At 43.7% G+C, this 18,883-nt stretch overlaps 1 protein-coding gene across 2 annotated transcripts in view; it reads right to left on the bottom strand.

The window, feature by feature from the left end:
* The window catches only part of LOC144679908 (D-serine dehydratase), an 87,201-nt gene that overhangs the window by 12,784 nt on the left and 55,534 nt on the right, over positions 1-18,883 (bottom strand). Inside the window, exon 8 of one of the 2 annotated variants that reach the window (XM_078540867.1) lies at positions 12,435-15,348. The exons of the other annotated variant lie outside the window; for it this stretch is intronic. Coding sequence (XP_078396993.1) covers positions 15,259-15,348 — 90 coding nt within the window. The 3' untranslated portion in view covers positions 12,435-15,258. Of the gene's footprint in view, positions 1-12,434; positions 15,349-18,883 lie in introns of those variants that run through there. 2 annotated transcript variants of the gene reach the window in all.

The following is an 18,883-nucleotide window of genomic DNA, read 5'->3' as shown; positions in this document are numbered from 1 at the left end:
TCGAACACCCTCAGGAGCTGGACGCAGTCTGCCACTCGCTTGAACATCACGTCAAAAAATCTAGCGCTGGGGAAGTCCTGCAGGGTGTAGATCTCCGCAGCTTCAAACCCACACACCTTTAACAAGATTCTCCTGGCGAAGAAGGCCCGATCCATAGGTGCTCCTCCTTCGCTGTCCTTCACCGTGACTTGGATGGTGTTAGATACCCCATGGTATGGAGTTCGATTGGTTATAGCATTTGCTTCCCGACCTTGCCTTGGCAGAACCATGATCATGGTCTCTCCCCTGCCAGGTAAGTTTTTGTTTTGGATTTCCAGCATCCACAGTTTTTTGCTTTTATATATGAGTGTTGCTGAATTGTTTGCAGAAAACTAAAAGGTTTCCATGGAGTCTGAACCAATATTACTCCCTCTACTCCTCCATTAAGATGCTCCTTAAGATTGACCTCTTTGATGACGATTTTGAACATTTACCCTAATATCATCTTACGTGGCTTGCTGTCATATCTTGTTTTACAATGCCTCTCTGAAACCTCTCAGGATGTTTTATGACATTAGAGGTGCTATATAAATATACAACTAGTTGTGGTAGAAAAAGGCTGCTCAACTATTGTAATGTAATAAAAGGTTTTCCAACCAAAGGTCTGGAATCATTCAATTGGGTAAGAGTCTCTTCGCCTTCCACTTGGCTTGGAAGGGGTTGCATCTGTTGGGCATTTTGGGTGGCTAATTGTAGGAGTAAGGGATGTGGGGATGTGCGGCCATGTGATGAAACCTCCAGAATTATGTCCAACTAAGGTTGATGACCCTAACTCTACGCCCTTGCTTGGGAGTCAATTCCCAGCTTATCCTATAGCCTGACAAGCACAGGAAACAATGCATTTCTTTCAATTGGCTCCCCAGCGAGGGAAGTGGGAGCATGCAAGATGGATGAGGGGGGATACTGTTCAAAGGTATCTGCCAGAGTGTGGCCCTTCTCACGTCTGGGAACAAAATTTAACATATTGCTTTGGTTGTCCCCATGAGCTAGCTAAGACTCTGAAATAAAAGCAGAAAGTGCTGGCAAAACTCAGCCGGTCTTGTAGCATCTGTGGAGAGAGAAAAGCAAAGGGTGGGATTTTTCGGCCCCACCTGCCACCAGGATCATCCAGTCCCACCGAAAGTCACTGGACGTTCGGCTGGGCTGCCACATTACCCCACGGCAAGCCCTGCCACAGCGGGGCAGGAAAGTCCCGGCCAGAGCTAACATTTCAAGTTCGATATTTGAGTTCTTCTGAGTCACATGAAAGTCCGGGTGGTTGTCTTCTTAAGTGACTCAGTAAACCTTTTAATTGTATCAGAAGGATCACCACCAGGGACCCTCTCAGCATATCTACAGTGCCCCTCCATAGTTAAAGGACCTCCCAGCACTCACTATCTAGCCTCACACAGATGAGGTATTAGAGTGTTCGCTTTAACTCATTGGTTGTCTCTGAATCAGCAGTTTCTGTGTTAAAGATGAGTTCCAGAGACATCAGTACAATAATTAGGCAGATGCTTCAGTGCAGTCCTATGGAAGTGCTCTGTCTGAGGTGCCATCTTTCAGGAGAGATGTTAAGAACATACGAAATAGGAGCAGAAGTAGGCCATTTGGCCCCTTGAGCCTGTTCTGCCATTCATTAAGATCATGGCTGATCTGTTTGTATTTTGAATTCCATATTCCCATCTACCCCTGATAACTTTTGATTCCCTTGCCTAACAGGAATCTATCTACCTCTGTCTTAAAAATATTCAATGACCCCACCACCAACGCCTTCTGAGGCAGAAAGTTCCAAAGTTGCACAACCCTCTGAGAGAAAAAAATCCTCCTTATCTCTGCCCTAAAAAGGCAACCCCTAATGTTAAAACAGTGCCCCCTTGTTCTGGACTCACCCACAAGATGAAACATCTTTTCCATGTCCACCTTATCAATACCATTCAGGATCTTGCATACTACAATCAAGTCATCCCTCACTCTTCTAAACTCCAGTGAAAACAAGTCCAGTCTGTCTAATCTTTCCTCATAAGACTCATTCCAGGTATCAATCTAGTAAACCTCCTCTGAACCGCCTCCAATGCATGTACATCCTTCCTTAAATAAGGAGACCAAAACTGCACATAATATTCAAGGCGTGGTCTCACCAGTGCCCTATATAACTGAAGCATAACATCCTTACTTTCATATTCAGTTACTCTAGTAATAAAGGATAGCATTCCATTAGCCTTCTTAATTACTTGCTATACCTGCATACTAACTTTTTGTGACCAATGGACTGGAACACTTAGATTCCTCTGCAGCTGGAATTCTGCAGCCATTTTCCATTTAAGTAATACTCTGCTTTTTTAGTCTTCCTGCCAAAGTGAACAACTTCACATTTTCCCACATTATATTCCAAATGCTATATTTTTGCCCACTCACTCAACCTATCTAAATCCATCTGCAACCTCATTTCATCTTCACAACATACTTTTTTTAAATTTGTTCATGGAATGTGGGTGTCGCTGGCTAGGCCATTATTTCCTACCTATCTTTATGTCATCTGCAAATTTAGCTATCATGCCTTCACTCCCCTCATTTAAGTCATTGATATAAATAGTAAAAAGTTGAGGCCCCAGCACAGACCCCTGCAGGACTCCACTTGTCACATCCTGCCAATCAGAAAAAGACCCATTTATGCATACTCTCTGTTTTCTGCCAGCCAGCCAATCTTCTATCCATGCTAATACATTACCCACTACACCATGAGCTTTTATTTTCCACAATAACTTTTGATATAGCACCTTATCAAATGCCTTCTGGAAATCAAATTACAGTATGTCTACAGGCTCCCCTTCATCCACGGCACATGTTACTCCTTCCAAGAACTCCAATAAATTGGTTAAACATGATTTCCCTTTCACAAAACCATGCTGCCTCTTTCCGATTACCTCGAGTTTTTCTAAGTGCTCAGCTATAACCGCCTTAATGATCGATTCTAACACCTTCCCCACGACAGATGTCAAGCTAATTGGCCAAGGCTCCCGTTTTCTGCCTCCCTCCTTTCTTGAATATTTATATTTAAATATTGGTTATATTGGTTATATTTGCTACTTTCCAGTCTGATCTTTCCAGGATCTAGGGAATTTTTGAAAATTAACACCAATGCATCTGCTACCTCATTAGCCACCTCTTTTAAGACCCTAGGATGAAGTCCATCAGGACCTGGAGACTTGTCAGTCTGCAGCTCCATCAGTTTGCTCATTACTACTTCCCAGGTGATTGTAATTTCAACAAGTTCCTCTCTCCCCTCCACCTCCTGATTTACAGCTATTACTAGAATGTTTTTTGTATCCTCTATAGTGAAGACAGAAGCAAAATATTTGTTCATTTCTTCCGCCATTTCCTTATTATCTGCTATTAACTCCCCATTCTCACTCACTAGAGGACTAACGCTCACTTTATTTACTCTTTTCCTTTTTAAATATCCGTAGAAACTCTTGCTATCCGATTTTACATTTCCAGCTATCTTCCTCTCATACTCTGATTTCTTACTTCTGATTAACCTTTTAGTCATTCTCTGCTGTTCTTTATATTCTGACCTTTATCATCTGACCTGCCTCTCATCTTTGCATTGTTATGTGCTTTTTCCTTAAGTTTGATGTTTTTCCTAACTTCTTGAGTTAACCACAGATGTTGGGTCCTCCTTTCAGAATTTGTCTTTATAGTAGGAATATACTGATCCTGAGTATTCTGAAATATCCCCTTAAATGCCTGCCACTGCTTCTCTATTGATCTACCCCCTAGCCTAGTATCCCAGTTCACTTCAGCTAGCTTAGCTTTCATGTCCTCGTAGTTGCCCTTGTTTAAGTTTAAAATATGAGTCTTAAACCTGCTCTTTTCCCTTTCAAACCGGATGTATAATTCAATCATATTGTGGTCGCTGCTACCTTCACTCTGAGGCCATTAATTAATCCTGCCGCATTACACAATACCAAGTCTAATATAACCTGCTCTCTGGTTAGTTGTAGAACATGCTGCTCTGAGAAATTATCTTGAAAGCATTCTGTGAACTCTTCATCCAGGCTACTACTGCCAACCTGACTTTTCCAGTTTATATGATTAAAGTCACTCATGATTATTGACGTCCCTTTATAACAAGCACTCAATATTTATTCTAGTATACTTTGTGGTTACTGTTAGGGGATCTATAGACCACTCCTCTTTCCCCTACTATTCCTCACCTCCACCCAAACCGATTCTACTGATCTCCTGAACCAAGGTCACCTCTAACTATTGCACAAATGCATCCTTGATCAAGGGTGCTAACCCTCCACCCTTACCTAGCTCCCTTTCCTTCTTGAATGTCATATACCCCTCAATATTCAGGACCCAATCCTTGTCATGCTGAAGCCTTGTCTCTGTAATGGCTGTCAGATCATATTTATTTATTCAATATGTGCTATCAATTCATTTACTTTGTTATGAATGCTACACACATTCATATACAGAGCCTTTAGTTTGCCTTTTTGTTATCCTTGTCGCATCTAGTCTTGACTACTGATGCATCCTTAGGTTTAATCTCCCTGCCCCTTTCTGCTATTCTCACTCACTCATTTTTCCAGAACTGCTTCATCCAATTCATGGTCACAGGAAGCTGGAGCCTATCCCAACAGGAAATGGGTGCTAGGCAGGGTACACCCAGGACAGAATGCCAGTCCATCACTGGGCACACACACAGACACTGAGGGGATGATTTAACCAGCATGTTTTTGGACTGTGGGAGGAAACCAGAGGACCCACCAAAAACCCACACAGACATGGGGAGAACATGCAAGCTTCACACAGACAGACACCTGAAGTCAGAATCGAACCCAGGTCCTGGAGCTGTGAAGCAGCAGCACTAACCACTGTGCCACCATGCCACCCTCCTGCTATTCTATGATCCTCATTTCCCAAATTACTATTATGGTCTCCTGCCTTGAATCTACCCTTTGATTTGCCACAGCTACCCAAGCTTGATCCCTCACCCCCCCTTATTTAGTTTAAAGCTTAAAGCTCTACTTCCCTAGTTATGCAGTTCGCAAGAACACTCGTTCTAGCATAGTTCAGGTGTAGACCATTCCAACAGTACAGTCCCCACTTTCTCTAGTACTGGTTAAATCACGGCCCTATCAGGTGAGCATAAAAGGTTCCATAACACCATTTCAAAGAAGAGCAGGGGAGTTCTCCCAGTGTTCTGACCGATAATTATCCCTCAACCAGTGTTGCTAGAACAGATTTTCTGGCCACCATCTATTTGTTATGTGTGGGACCTGTAAAATTGTCTGCCAAGGTTCTTACAACAGTGATGTCCATATCCCAAAAGCAAATAAAAGAGAGTATTGATCTCCCTCAGTACTGCACTGGGGTGTGAGCCTGGATTTAAGAAACAATTGGATGTATCACAGTCCCTAGGCTATCTCTGAATGGATGAGATAGGCTGAATAACCTTATTTGTGTTTGCCTTGTGGTTCCTTACTGACTGAGAGCTGACTTAGCACAAACCAGGATAGAATACAAAAATAGCTGGAAAAACTCAACGGGTCTGACAACATCTGTGGAGAGGAATAAAGAGTTAACGTTTTGAGTCCGTATGACTCTTCATCAGAATATGGTGAAGATAGAATAGCTCAGTACCAGACTGGGCAATACATTAACTAACCCAGTACTCCTTGTCCTTCCTGCTCTCTTACTGCAATCCCAATCTTAACTAAATATCCCTGCCTCTCTTTCCTTCTTTAAAATACTCCTTAAAATCTATTTCTTTGACCAAGCTTCTGGCCATTTGTCTCAATATCACTTGGTGTGGCTCAAATCACATCTTGCTTTATAATGCCCTTATTAAGCATCTTGGAGCATTTTATTACATTAAAGGCACTGTATTAGTGCAGGTTGTTATCAAGCCCTCAGGAACATTGGCGAGAAAAGCTCAAATCTTTAAATTGGTTGGTTTTGGGATGTACTTGTCATTCCTCTACTCTTTCCTTTAACTCCAGGTGATCTCACAGCTGCTTTGAAGATGTTGCTACTACTTCCTTGACACCCAAATCCATCTCCTCACACTTCTTTTCTCCTGATTATTGGGCAAACAGCTTTTTACTGTGGTCTCTCGTAAACTATTCAAGTCTCACCCCAACCCCCCTGAAGGGGGGTGGTCGGGGGATGGGGTGTTGTGTCTGACTTCTGAAGTGACAGATGGATGCTTCCTGCTTAACAATAGCTAGGCCCGGACATCAAAGCAGGCGACTGATGTTCAGAGGTGTGTGTGTATGCAGTACAGGCCCAGATCCTCCTGCTGGGGAGGGTGGGGGGTGGATTTACAGCAGTAAAGAGGTCAATACTGGAGAGCAATAAAAAAAGAGATTAGACTCACAACACTTAAACTGCCCCTTTATTCTCTCAAAAGGAGATTTTCTGTCTCACATTAGCCTAAGCTGTATGTTAGTGAAAAGAATTTTTTGAAATTAAGAAACCTAGGCCTACAGTGCCAAACAACACCAGGGTTCCTAAGAGCAGGAGAAAAGATGAGATAAATCAAGCATTTGAGATCAGATCACACCGTTTTGACCTATTTATTGTCAAGAAGAGAGGGAAGATTGAGGGAGATAGAAGATGAGAAAGACTGTGACTGTGTAAGGAGCTAATTGGTAAGGTACCAAAAGGAAAACTTACATTTATGAGGCGTGTAAGTCGACAGTTGAAACTTAATGAAATCTCTTTCCAAAAACAGGGATCAACTTTTATGTCACATATAAAATGATCTGTCAGTGTTGGTGTAAGTGGTCACCATTTTGAAATGTGAAGTAATTTCTGTTCATTGGTCACCATGCACAGTCTGCTCTGTGTGGGTCTGTCTTAAACTCCTGCGCCTATCTTCTTGGCTACACACTCTGTATCACTTACTCGATCCCATGAGCCAACTTATCGGGTGAGTATAACACTAAACATTTATTTCTGAGCAGAAAAATTGAGGCCAACTACTAATCCGAGTATAGTTCATTTATTAGCTGAAAATGGGGGAGGGGATTGATTTATAAGCAGAGTATATGCATTTTGTCATCCAAAAACATGGGTCATCTTATATGCAGGGTTGACTTACGTGCTATGATCTATGTTATATACACCTTTCATAACCTCAGGTTGTCCTAAAGCCAAAGGGGATTGAAATGTCGTCACTGTTGTAATATAGATGCTCTGCCAACAAGGGGCAGAATCTTCTCCTCATGGGATATGAGCATGATTTGGGACTATTTCCGGGTCTTCTTGTCAGGACATCCACCTGCGGGCTCTTCCCAGTGGTGGCCAATTAAATTGTTGTTTCCAGGTCTGCCGTCCAATTAAGGACAGTAGTCAGGTTCCTGAGGCTGCAGACCCAATCAGAGGACCAGCAGCTTTAATTGAAAGGAAAGCAGCCCCACTGCCAGAGTTGGGCACTGCCACTGTTGGAGGGGGAAGGTTAGGTGCCCTACGAAGAGGGAAGATCTTTAACAAAATAAACAATGGTTATATAGCTGCCAGGCCACCGCTGTGGAGAGGAAACCTCACTGCAGGATGGCCAGTGGAAGCAGCTGTGACATGCTGATAGCCATGGTTTCAGGGTTAATGTAGGAGGATTCATGGACCTTCGCCAGCCAACCACCAGCATTCCCTGGAGTGTTGGTCGAGATTATAAACTCAAATCTCTGGATTGGGGCTGGAAACCACAAATTTCTGATTCAAAGGCTACCACTGAACCACAGCTAAACATGAAAGATATGGGATTATTTCAACACAGGAAGTAGAAGGTCAAGAATGGGAAATGATGCATTCAAAGCTTGAGAACAAAGATTCAGAGGAGCAGTCATCACAGTACCAACAAAATAAACAGTTAAAAAAGCTGTGAGAGATACAGAATCACAGAATTGTTATAGTGCCATTCGGCTCATTGTGTCTGCCCCGGTTCACCGAATGAGCATTATGACTTAGTGTCATTCTCCTGCCTTTTCCCCATAACCCTGCATATTGTTTCTATTTAAATAATCATCTAATGGCCTTTTGAATGCCTCAATTGAACCTGCCTCCACACATTTCCAGGCAGTGCATTCCAGACCCGAACCACTCGCTGTGTGAAATTTTTTTTCTCCTGCCTCCACACATTTCCAGGCAGTGCATTCCAGACCCAAACCACTCGCTGTGTGAAATTTTTTTTCTCATATCGCATTTGCTTCTTTTGCAAATCACTTTGAATCTGTGCCTGCTTGTTCTTGATTCTTTTATGAGTGGGAACAGTTTCTCCCTATCTACTCTGTCCAGCCGCCTCATGATTTTGAACATCTCCATCAAATCGCCTCTTAGCCTTCTCTTCTCCAAGGAGAACAGTACCAACTTCTCCAATCTATCTTAATAACTGAAGTTTCTCATCCTTGGAACCATTTTTGAAAACCTCTTCTGCACTCTCTCCAATGCATTCACATCCTTCCTAAAGTGTGGCACCCAGAACTGTACACAATACTCCAGCTGAGATCTAACTAGTGTCCTATACAAGTTCAGCATAACGTCCTTGCTCTTATACTCTATGCCCCTATTAATAAAGCCCAGGATACTGTATGTTTTATTATCTGCTCTCTCCACCTGTCCTGCCGCCTTATGCACATGTATACCCAGGTGCCTCTGTTCCTGCATGCCCTTTAGAATTGTATCCCTCGCTTCACATTGTTTCTCCATGTTCTTTCTACCAAAATGAATCACCTTACACTTTTCTGCATTGAACTTCATCTCCCACCTATCTGCCCACTCCACCAACTTGTCTCTGTCCTTTTGAAGACAGAGGTGAGATTTTCCTTGTGTGCCATTTAGCAGTGTGATACCAAAAGAAATCCTCCAGATATGGAAATGCTATTCAAGTCTTGAACAAATTGGAACTTGATAAGGGGTTGGGGAGAAAGGAAGAGTTTGGGAAGAAAGAGGCATCTTAAGCTTCAGAGGCAGCTTTTATTTGAAATCAGTTTCTAGGTGTGGGTGTCCCTGGCCTGGCCATCATTTATTTTCCATCTCCTATTGAATTGGGAAGGTGGTGATACAGCTGGGTAGCTTGATAGGCCATTTCAGAGGGCAGTTACAAGTCAACTATGTGGGTTCAGCGTCGCATATAGTCCAAGCAGGGTAAGGACATCATGTTTCCTTCTCAATGGACCATCTGACAGTGACTGTTTACTTTTTTTTATTTGTTCATGAGATGTGGGTGTCACTAGCTAGTCAAGCATTTATTGCCCATCCTGAATTGCCCTTGTTCAGAGAGCATTTAAGAGTCAACCACATTCACAATCCTGTGGGTGGGTCTGGAGTCACATGTAGGCCAGACCAGGTAAGGACAGCAGATTTCCTTTCCTAAAGGACATTAGTGAACCAGATGGGTTTTTAAAACAATCGACAATGGTTTCATGGTCATCATTAGGCTTTTTAACTCCAGATTTTTATTGAACTCAAATTCCACCATCTGCCGTGGCAGGAGTCGGACCCGGGACCCCGGAGTATTACCCTCGGTCTCTGGATTACTAGTCCAGCGACAATACCACTACACCATTGCCTCTCTTTTAACTGCACCCATGGTGACATTCGAACTCATTATACTCTGGATTAGTCCAGTAATATAACTGCTACATTGTTATTATACCTGATCTGGAACTGAAAGAAAAGAAATTAAATTGGTTCCCATCTAATAGTGACATCTCTTACTTCAGCAGCTTGTAACAAGCAACGAACCAAAACCAGCAAGGCAAAATCAAGTTTGTAATTCTTTTTTATTTGAATTTAATGAACATGTGCCCATAAATTCAATCAATGACATGTCAATCAGCCAACAGTGATTACCCTGAATTCAGCCCCCGCCCCCCACCTCCCTCGCAGCAGCAACGCCTATTCACTAATGTCTTGAAGCCACAGGTGACAGCAGCAGACTGAAGTAATCAATCGCTATATGTCGGATATACGCTGAACATCGCAAATCATTTCAATGCAATCCAATTGCATACCCTCAGCTTCCCATTCGCCTTTTCCTGAAAGTGTTCTGTTCCTGGGATTGGTCCACCCTCCAGTACCTCACCCAAGAGATCATTGTTCATGCGTGTTGGGATAGGCTCTCCAACTGTGCAGGCCATCATAGCTAAGACTAATCCAAATTTCAGTCTTAGCTATGTGAATTAAAGTGCATAGAAACAAAGGAACTGTTAGATGACAAAAATATCATGGTCCATCTACTTCACCTTCTACCATTCTGGTAGTCGCATGGTAATGGACTTGTTGGCAAATAACTGCAATCAATCTCTATTAATTAATCTACAACATACCCAGCCATGAAGTGAGGAAAACCACCACTGATAGAAAGCTTTGGGAACCATAGGTCCAAAGTCACCTGGTCCTCCCAAGCTTCCTACGGGAACATATGGGCTACAGTCACTGTTACCCAATATGTTGGAGGCTCTGTCCACACATCGCATGTCGTTTCCTGATTAGATTAGAGGTTTTAATTATATCTTTCAATCGAAGTTTAAGTTAATTAAATTAATCTGGGGATCCATCATTTCCAGTGGGCTCACAATCTCAAGACCTGTATCCATCTACTAGGAGTATTAAAGAATCAAAATATAACATGTGGTTAGAAACTGGGACTCCTTTAAAACATGGGGCGGGGGGACGGGTGGGGTGGGGTCAAGAGAATTGAGTTCTTTGATGATGTAGATGATTGATGAGGGTTGTGCAGCTGATGTGTATATGAACTTTCAAAAGGTGTTTGACAAAGTACCACATATCAGATTTGCTAGCAAAATTAAAGCCTATGGATTAGAGGGACTGTGACAATTTGGGTACGAAATTGGTTAAGGGACAGAAAGTGGTGAACTGTTGTTTTTCAGACTGGAGAAAGTATACAGTGGTGCTTCCTAGGGGTTGGTATTGGTACCACTGCTCTTTTTATTATATATTAATGACCTTGCCTTGGGTATACAGGGCATAATTTCAAAGCTTACAGGTGACCTGAAACTCAGAAATGTAGTAAATTATGAAGGCAGTAGTAACAGACATTGGGGGGCATTGATGGATGAAATGGACAGAATAAAGCTAATGCAGAGAAGTGTGAAGTGATAATTATTGGTGGGAAGACTGAGGGGAGGGAATATAAATTAAATGGTACAATTTTAAGGGGGTGCAGGAACAGAGAGAACTGGATATACATGTACACAAATCGTTGAAGGTGGCAGGATAAGTTGGGATGCTTATAAATAAGCTTTAAAAAGCTTATTGGAATCTTGGTTTTATTAACAGAGTATTAACATACAAAAGGCAAGACAGTTATACTAAACCGTTATAAAACATAGGTTTGGCCACAACTGGAGTATTGTGGCCAATTCTGGGCACCACACTTTAAGAATGATGCCAAGGCCTTAGCGCGGGTACATAAGAGATTCACTAGATGGTACAGGGGGCGAGGGACTTCAATTATGTGGAAATATTGGAGAAGTTGGGTTGCTTTCCTTACAGCAGAGAAAGTTAAGAGGAGGTTTGATTTTCAAGATCATGAATGGTTCTGATGGAGTAATAGAGAGAAACTGTTTCCAGTGGCAAAAAGTTTATTAACCAGAGGACAGAGATAAGTGGCATGAGGAACCATTATTTTACCTAGTGAGTTGTTGTGATCTGGAACATACTGCCTGAAAAGGTGGTAGAAGCCAAATGAATAGAAACATATGAAAATGAATTGGTTAAATACTTGCAGCAAAAATTTACAGAGCTGTGAGGGGAGAATAGGAAAATGGGATTAATTGGATAGCTCTAGTAAAGAGCCAGCACAGATACGATGGACCAAATGTGCTGTATCATTCCATACTTTTAGGAGATCTGATGGAGGTGTTTAAAATTATGAGAGGGTTTTCTGAGGTAAATTGGGAAAATAAACATTTCTCTGGTCAAAGATGCAGAAGATATTTACGATCATCAGCAAAAGAACAAAAGGAAAGGTTAAGAGAATGTTGTTGGGATAGACTGACCTACCAGAAACAGAGGTGGAAGAAGAATAATTGCTTTTAAAATATTTGAAGAAGAAAATTTTTAAAGTGTGTAGGGAAAGGGCAGTTGACTTTGAGTAAGCAGAAAGCTCAGTTAGAGCTGACACTGAGGCAATGGGCTGAATGACCTCATTCTGTGCTGTAAAGTTCTATAATTGTAGAAGGAAATCACTCAGAAAGCAAAGGATGGCCAACACTGAATTACTTCATTAATTCAGCTTAGGACTATACAGCATGCAACCTTGGCAGCAATGTCCCCTCTAACCTGTTTTAATTATACATTTGAATGTGCCATACCTTTAAACTTTTTTGCAAGGCTACACATGCACAAAATCTTGAAGGGGACAACTTGTGAGTGGTTGTGCAATATGAAAATGAGACTTTCACTAAATGCCCAGAAAACTAAGGTCCTCTTCCAACTAGCTTCCACAGCAAAGCACCTCCCCCACCTGTCGATTAAGATCAATGGTGAGATCCTGGAAAATGTGGACCATTTTCTGTATTTTGGGAGCTCCTCTCAACAAAGGCAGGCAAAGACAATGAAAGTCATCGTCGCCTTCAATGTGCCAGTTCAGCCTTTGGTCGAGAGCTTCAGTGTGCAGATGACATTTGTGTGTGCTCATTCAGAAATAGAGCTCTAGGTCAGTGACCACTCCTCCTCCGAAGTATGTGAGAAAATAAGCCTTTCACTAAACACTCAGAAAACTATGGTTCTCTTCCAACTAGCTCCCACAGCAAACCAGCTCTCCCTGTTGATTAAGATCAACGGCGAGATCCCGGAAAACGTGAACCATTTTCTGTATCTTGTCATCCTTGTCTCAACAATGGCAGACATAGATGACAAAATTCATCATTGTCTCTGAAATGCCTGCTCAGCCTTTGGCCAACTGAGGAAAAGAGTATTTGAGGATCAAGATCTCAAACGCGAGACTAAGGCCATGGTTTACCAGGCAGCAGTGATCCCCGCACTCCTATATGATTCGGAGACAGCAGGTGCCTCAAAGGTGCATTAGAGAAGTTCCTAAAGTAGTGCCTTTGTAAGATCCTGTAAATCTGGTGGCAACAAAGGCAGTCTATCAGCAGTGTTCTCTCCCAAGCCAACTTGCCCAGCTTTGAGACGCTAATCACTCAAAACCAGCTCTGGTGGATGGGACATGTTGCTCGTATGCCTGACACCAGACTTCCGAAGCAACCGCTGTACTCAGAACTCAGTTATGGCAGGAGATTCCCAAGGGGACAACAGAAATGCTTTAGGGGTGTCCTCAAAGCATCCCTGAAGAGGTCAAACATACCCACCGAATCATGGGAGACCCTAGTTTGCGACTAACCAAAATAGAGAAGGCTCCTTCGGGAAGGCATCAAACATCTCAAGAAACTTTGTCAGGAACATGCAGATATGAAGTTGAGGCATCAGAGGGAGCAGACAACTCATCTACTCAACCCTTCAAGCAAGTGTATTTAAGACCGAGATAGATAGGTTCTTGATTGGTAAGGGGATCAAAGGTTATGGGGAGAAGGCGGGAGAATGGGGTTGAGAAACTTATCAGCCCTGATTGAATGGCGGAGCAGACTCGATGGGCCGAATGGCCTAATTTCTGCTCTTATGGTCTTAGGATCACCTACCCCGCATGTGACGGAGTCTGCAGATCATACATTGGACTTATCAGCCATCTCAAAGCCCATTGAACCAGAACGGAAGCAAGTCATCCTTGATCCCGAGGGACTGCCTCACAGCTTACAGGGAACATTGTTTGGCAATGATGGTTAACAGTGAGGTTGAGTGTCTTGGGCTGCAGGAAGATATAGATGGGATGGTCAAATGGGCAGATAAATGGCAGATGGAATTTAACCCTGAAAAGTGTGAGGTGATACACTTTGGAAGGAGTAATTTAACAAGGAAGTATTCAATGAACGGCATGACACTAGGAAGTTCTGAGGAACAAAGGGACCTTGGCGTGTGTGTCCATAGATCTCTGAAGGTGGAGGGGCATGTTAGTGGGGTGGTGAAAAAGGTATATGCCTTTATCAATCGAGGCATAGATTACAAAAGTGGGGAGATCATGTTGGAGTTGTATAGAACCATGGTGAGGCCTCAGCTGGAGTACTGTGTGCAGTTCTGGTCGCCACATTATAAGAAGGATGTGATTGCACTGGAGGGGGTGCAGAGGAGATTCACCAGGATGTTGCCTGGGATGAAACATTTAAGTTATGAAGAGAGGTTGTATAGACTTGGGTTGTTTTTATTGAAACAGAGAAGACTGAGGGACGACCTGATCGAGGTGTACAAGATTATGAGGGGCATGGACAGGGTGGATAGGGAGCAGCTGTTCCCTTTAGTTGAAGGGTCAGTCACGAGGGGACATAAGTTCAAGGTGAGGGGCAGGAGGTTTAGGGGGGATGTGAGGAAAAATGTTTTTACCCAGACGGTGGTGACGGTCTGGAATGCGCTGCCCGGGAGGGTGGTGGAGACGGGTTGCCTCACATCCTTTAAAAAGTACCTGGATGAGCACTTGGCACGTCATAACATTCAAGGCTATGGGCCAAGTGCTGGTAAATGGAATTAGATAGGTAGGTCAGGTGTTTCTCACGTGTCGGTGCAGACTCGATGGGCCGAAAGGCCTCTTCTGCACTTTGTGATTCTGTGATGGTTAGGATTTCATTGATGTCCAGTTTGTAAGAAAATTTGCATTAGGATCTCAGCTCCAGTATTCTCCTGCCTCTCGTTAGAGCAGTTTACCCCACAGGCAACTTTCCCAAGAGATCATTCACTGTGTGTGAGTGTCAGAAACTACTTGACCAAGGACAGCCTCACAGCCAAACCCGATTCTGTCCTGAGTCAATCCAATGGCTTATGCTGGGAGAGAACAGGATGGGATTCAGCTGTGATCAGTGGCCCCTCTAATTTTTTTTTCATTGTGTGCAGCCTGTCCATTTCAGTGTGTGGTACCTTTAAATTCTTTTCCCCGCAGCTACATACACAGGGTATCTTAAGAGATAATTTGTGAATAACCTGCACAGCACATTCCCAGTTATTGGCTGTGATGCCATCCATGGTACAATAGGACTGTTGACCGTCACCCTGGGCACTTTTTGAAGAATCACAATCCGGCTGCAATTGACTGCACTTTCAGCAGAGGAGGGGAGAGAAACAGAAAGTAAAATTTCCTCATGTGATCCACTTGTTCTACCAGCCTCGTGTCGGTCTCCATTCAGCTACAATCCTCCCTTCTGAGTGCACATAGTAGACAGGATGCATTGCTGCAGTGGCACAGGCCTGCAGAGAGAGATAATGAGAGAGGGAGAGGAGAGAAACAGATAGAGGGAAAGAGTGAAGGAAGAGGCAGAGTATAGGAGATAGAGGAAAAAGGAGAAAGAGGAGATGGAAGAAGAGATAGGAGAGATATGAAAGAAAATGAGTGAAGAGAGGGGGAGAGGGTAAAAGGGGAGTGGAGAGAGGGGGAGAGGGTAAAGGGGTAGTGGAGAGAGGGGGAGAGGGTAAAGGGGGAGTGGAAAGAGAGGAGACAAAAACAGACAGGGAGAGTGAGGAAAATAAATAGGGAGAAAGAGAGTGAACAAGATAAAAAGGGACAGAGGAGAGAAGGAGAGGGGGTTTGTGAGGGAGAGAAGCAAGGTGAGGAGAGAGAGACACACAGTGAGGAAAGAAGGGTAGAGAGATGGATAGATAGGGAGAGAATGATAGCGTTAAAGACAGAGATGTAAGGGATGGAGAAGTGGAGAGAGGAAGGGGGAAAAAGGCAGCCAGAGCAGGGGAGAGGGAGAAATAGATATGGAAGAAAGAGAGAGAGAGAGAGGGTAGAGAGGGGGTAGGAAAGAGAGATGTGAGACTACTGCACGATTTGCTCAGAACATATTAAACATTCATATAGAAAAGTTCTATCCAAATACCAAATTTCCAACTGCCCCTTAATCCAGACAGGCAGCCAGCAAGAGGGGCAGAGGTGAGGTATTTAGGTGGGGTGAGGCAGAGAGGTGGAGTGTGGAGGAGAGAGATTGGGGTGAGGCAGAGGGGTGGAGTGTGGGGTTGAGAGCTGGGGGTGAGGCAGAGAGAGAGAGGTAGGGGGTGGGGCAGAGAGAGAGAGGTGGGGAGTGGGGTGGGAGGTGGGGCTGAGAGGTGGAGGGTGAGGTTGAAAGGGGGACTGAGGCAGAGAGGGAGAGGTGGGGGTGGGGCAGAGAGGGGAGGTGGGGCTGAAAGGTGGAGTGTGGGGTTGAGAGGGGGGTTGAGGCAGAGAGGTGGGGTGAGGCAGAGGGGTGAAGGGTAAGGCAGAGAGGTGGCGGGTGAGGCAAAGAGGTGGTTATTGCCTCACTTGGGCAATGCTGAGCTACAAAACAAGTTATTTACCCTTTGATTGGACTCGAACCAGCTGGGAACCGCTGGGGAATGTTCTGATAAACAACGCTGCTCTTTGCTAGACATTGACTGGTGCACTCCCTGTTTTAATTTCAGATTTCCACCTTTCAATCCGGTGATGTCTTCCTCCTGCTTTTGTCCACTGGCTTTTAAATGTAATCATCACACCCTGATCTATCTCAATCACGTGTGGTATTCTCTTCAACTGTTGTTTCTTGATTCCTGAATTCCAATTCAATTCAATCTTTAGAGCCTGCTTAGGTAATAGCTGATCTGTACCTCAATCTCATTTATCTGACTTTCAAACAGATCCCTTCATACCCTTACTTAATAAAATTTTAGTTGATCTCATTCCTGAAAATTTAATTTGGCTCAGCATCCACAACTCTGGAGGGCAGAGTTCCAGATTCATATTAGCTAGGTGTGAAAATAGGCTTCCTGATTTTACTCTTGAATGGCCTAGCTCTCATTTTAAGATCGTGCCTCATTCTTCTGGATTCACTTGCCGGAGAAAACAATTTCTCCATCTACCTTATCAACTCTTTTAATCATTTTAAACATCTTGATTAGACCACACCTTAATCTTCTAAACTTCAGGAAAACAGCCAAGTTAGACAATCTGTCCTCATAATTTAACCCTTTTAGCCCCGGTAATCATTCTGATAAATCTGCACAGCGCCCCAACTGAGACCAATAACTGAGCTGCAGTGCCCAAAACCTGAATGCAGTATTCCATATGGGGTCTGACCAAGGCTCACTCAGTACTGCATCAGTTGTGACTCAAAATAAAAACTCTGGTGTCTCACACTAACTGGTGGGTTGACAGTAGTCAGTTTTGCAGTGTCCTGTCCAGTTCAATCATAAGTTCAAAAATTTTTTGTGTTTTCTGATGTCAGAAGACTGATTAAAATAAATAGCTAAACCTGTGATTTGCTCCCTCTCATTTGTAAGGCAGGGTCTTTAATTAAGAAGAAATGACAAGGCAATAAGTACATCTGTACATCAGTTAGTACCAGAGAGGAAAGTTGGTTCATGTTGAACCTGTGCAGTGACTGTCAATATTCAATTTGAGCATGAAGCATATCATAGCTAAGTCCCATTATGTGATACCTTGTGTGTGTGTCTAAAATTTTCTCAGAAGGTTCAGTCCTGACATCAGGACCATACGCAGCTCCTGAGGCCACACAGGCTGGCAGGCAGTGGTACTGCAGCAGCAATCTTCCCGTGGTCAGTAAGGATAATGAAAGGCCTCCTCGACCTTAAGGCGCTTTCACAGGGGAGGAAAACACTTAATTCTTCTGCGGGGGCCAAGCAGGCTGACCCCAGCGTTCAAAGGAGAACCCCGCCAGCGGTGGCACGGCGGGGCCATGGGGCTGCCATTGCCACTGCCGACCCCCTCTTGCTGGGCCCCCCACCCCCCTCCCCCCACCTGGCTCCGATGGTGGAAATCTGAAATTAAAACAGCAAGTGCACCAGTCAATGTCTAGCAAAGAGCAGCGCTGTGATGAGACTGCCCCGGAAGATGGCCCTCAGTTCAGACTTTAATTGGCTAAAGTGCCCGAGCTGTCCCAATGCGGGTCCCGGCATTTTACTAGCCCCTCCTGCTTATAGTTCTTAACCTGCCACCGGGGAGCCAGTAAAATATCACACTGGGTTTCTCTAAAAAAAAAATTTTTGGAAAAATATACTTTATTCATAAAATATCTGAAAGAACATTACAAAACATTTCTAAACGGCCATCGCAAAAAGTGCAATCATATTCGGCTTTTCCACATGGATCACGAAGTGCTTCAATACAGTCAATGAATATTACAGTCATTTCAATATGGTCATTACAGACAGTCAGACAGTGCAATGGTATTGTCTAACCTAACGAGTAGGTTAGACAAAGGAGAGCCAATGGATGTTATCTACTTGGACTTCCAGAAGGCCTTTGATAAGGTGCCACAAAGGAGGCTGCTCACTAAGATAAGAGCCCATGGTGTTAGAGGCAAGATACTAGCATGGATAGAAGATTGGCTGTCTGGCAGGAAGCAGAGAGCGGGGATAAGGGGGTCCTTCTCAGGATGGCGGCCGGTGACTAGTGGAGTTCCGCAGGGGTCAGTGTTGGGACCACAACTTTTCACTTTATACATTAATGATCCAGATGAAGGAACTGAGGGCATCCTGGCTAAGTTTGCAGATGATACAAAGATAGGTAGAGGGACAGGTAGTATTAAGGAGGCAGGGAGGCTGCAGAAGGATTTGGACAGGTTAGGAGAATGGGCAAAGAAGTAGCAGATGGAATACAACGTGGGCGAGTGTGAGGTCATGCACTTTGGTAGGAAGAATAGAGGCATAGACTATTTTCTAAATGGGGAGAGAATTCATAAATCTGGAGTGCAAAGGGACTTGGGAGTCCTAGTCCAGGATTCTCTTAAGGTTAACTTGCAGGTTGAGT

This window comes from Cetorhinus maximus, chromosome 4 (genome assembly GCF_964194155.1).
Source record: "Cetorhinus maximus chromosome 4, sCetMax3.hap1.1, whole genome shotgun sequence".
NCBI classification, from domain to species: Eukaryota; Metazoa; Chordata; class Chondrichthyes; order Lamniformes; family Cetorhinidae; genus Cetorhinus; species Cetorhinus maximus.
This window is presented reverse-complemented; position numbering and strand designations above follow the sequence as displayed.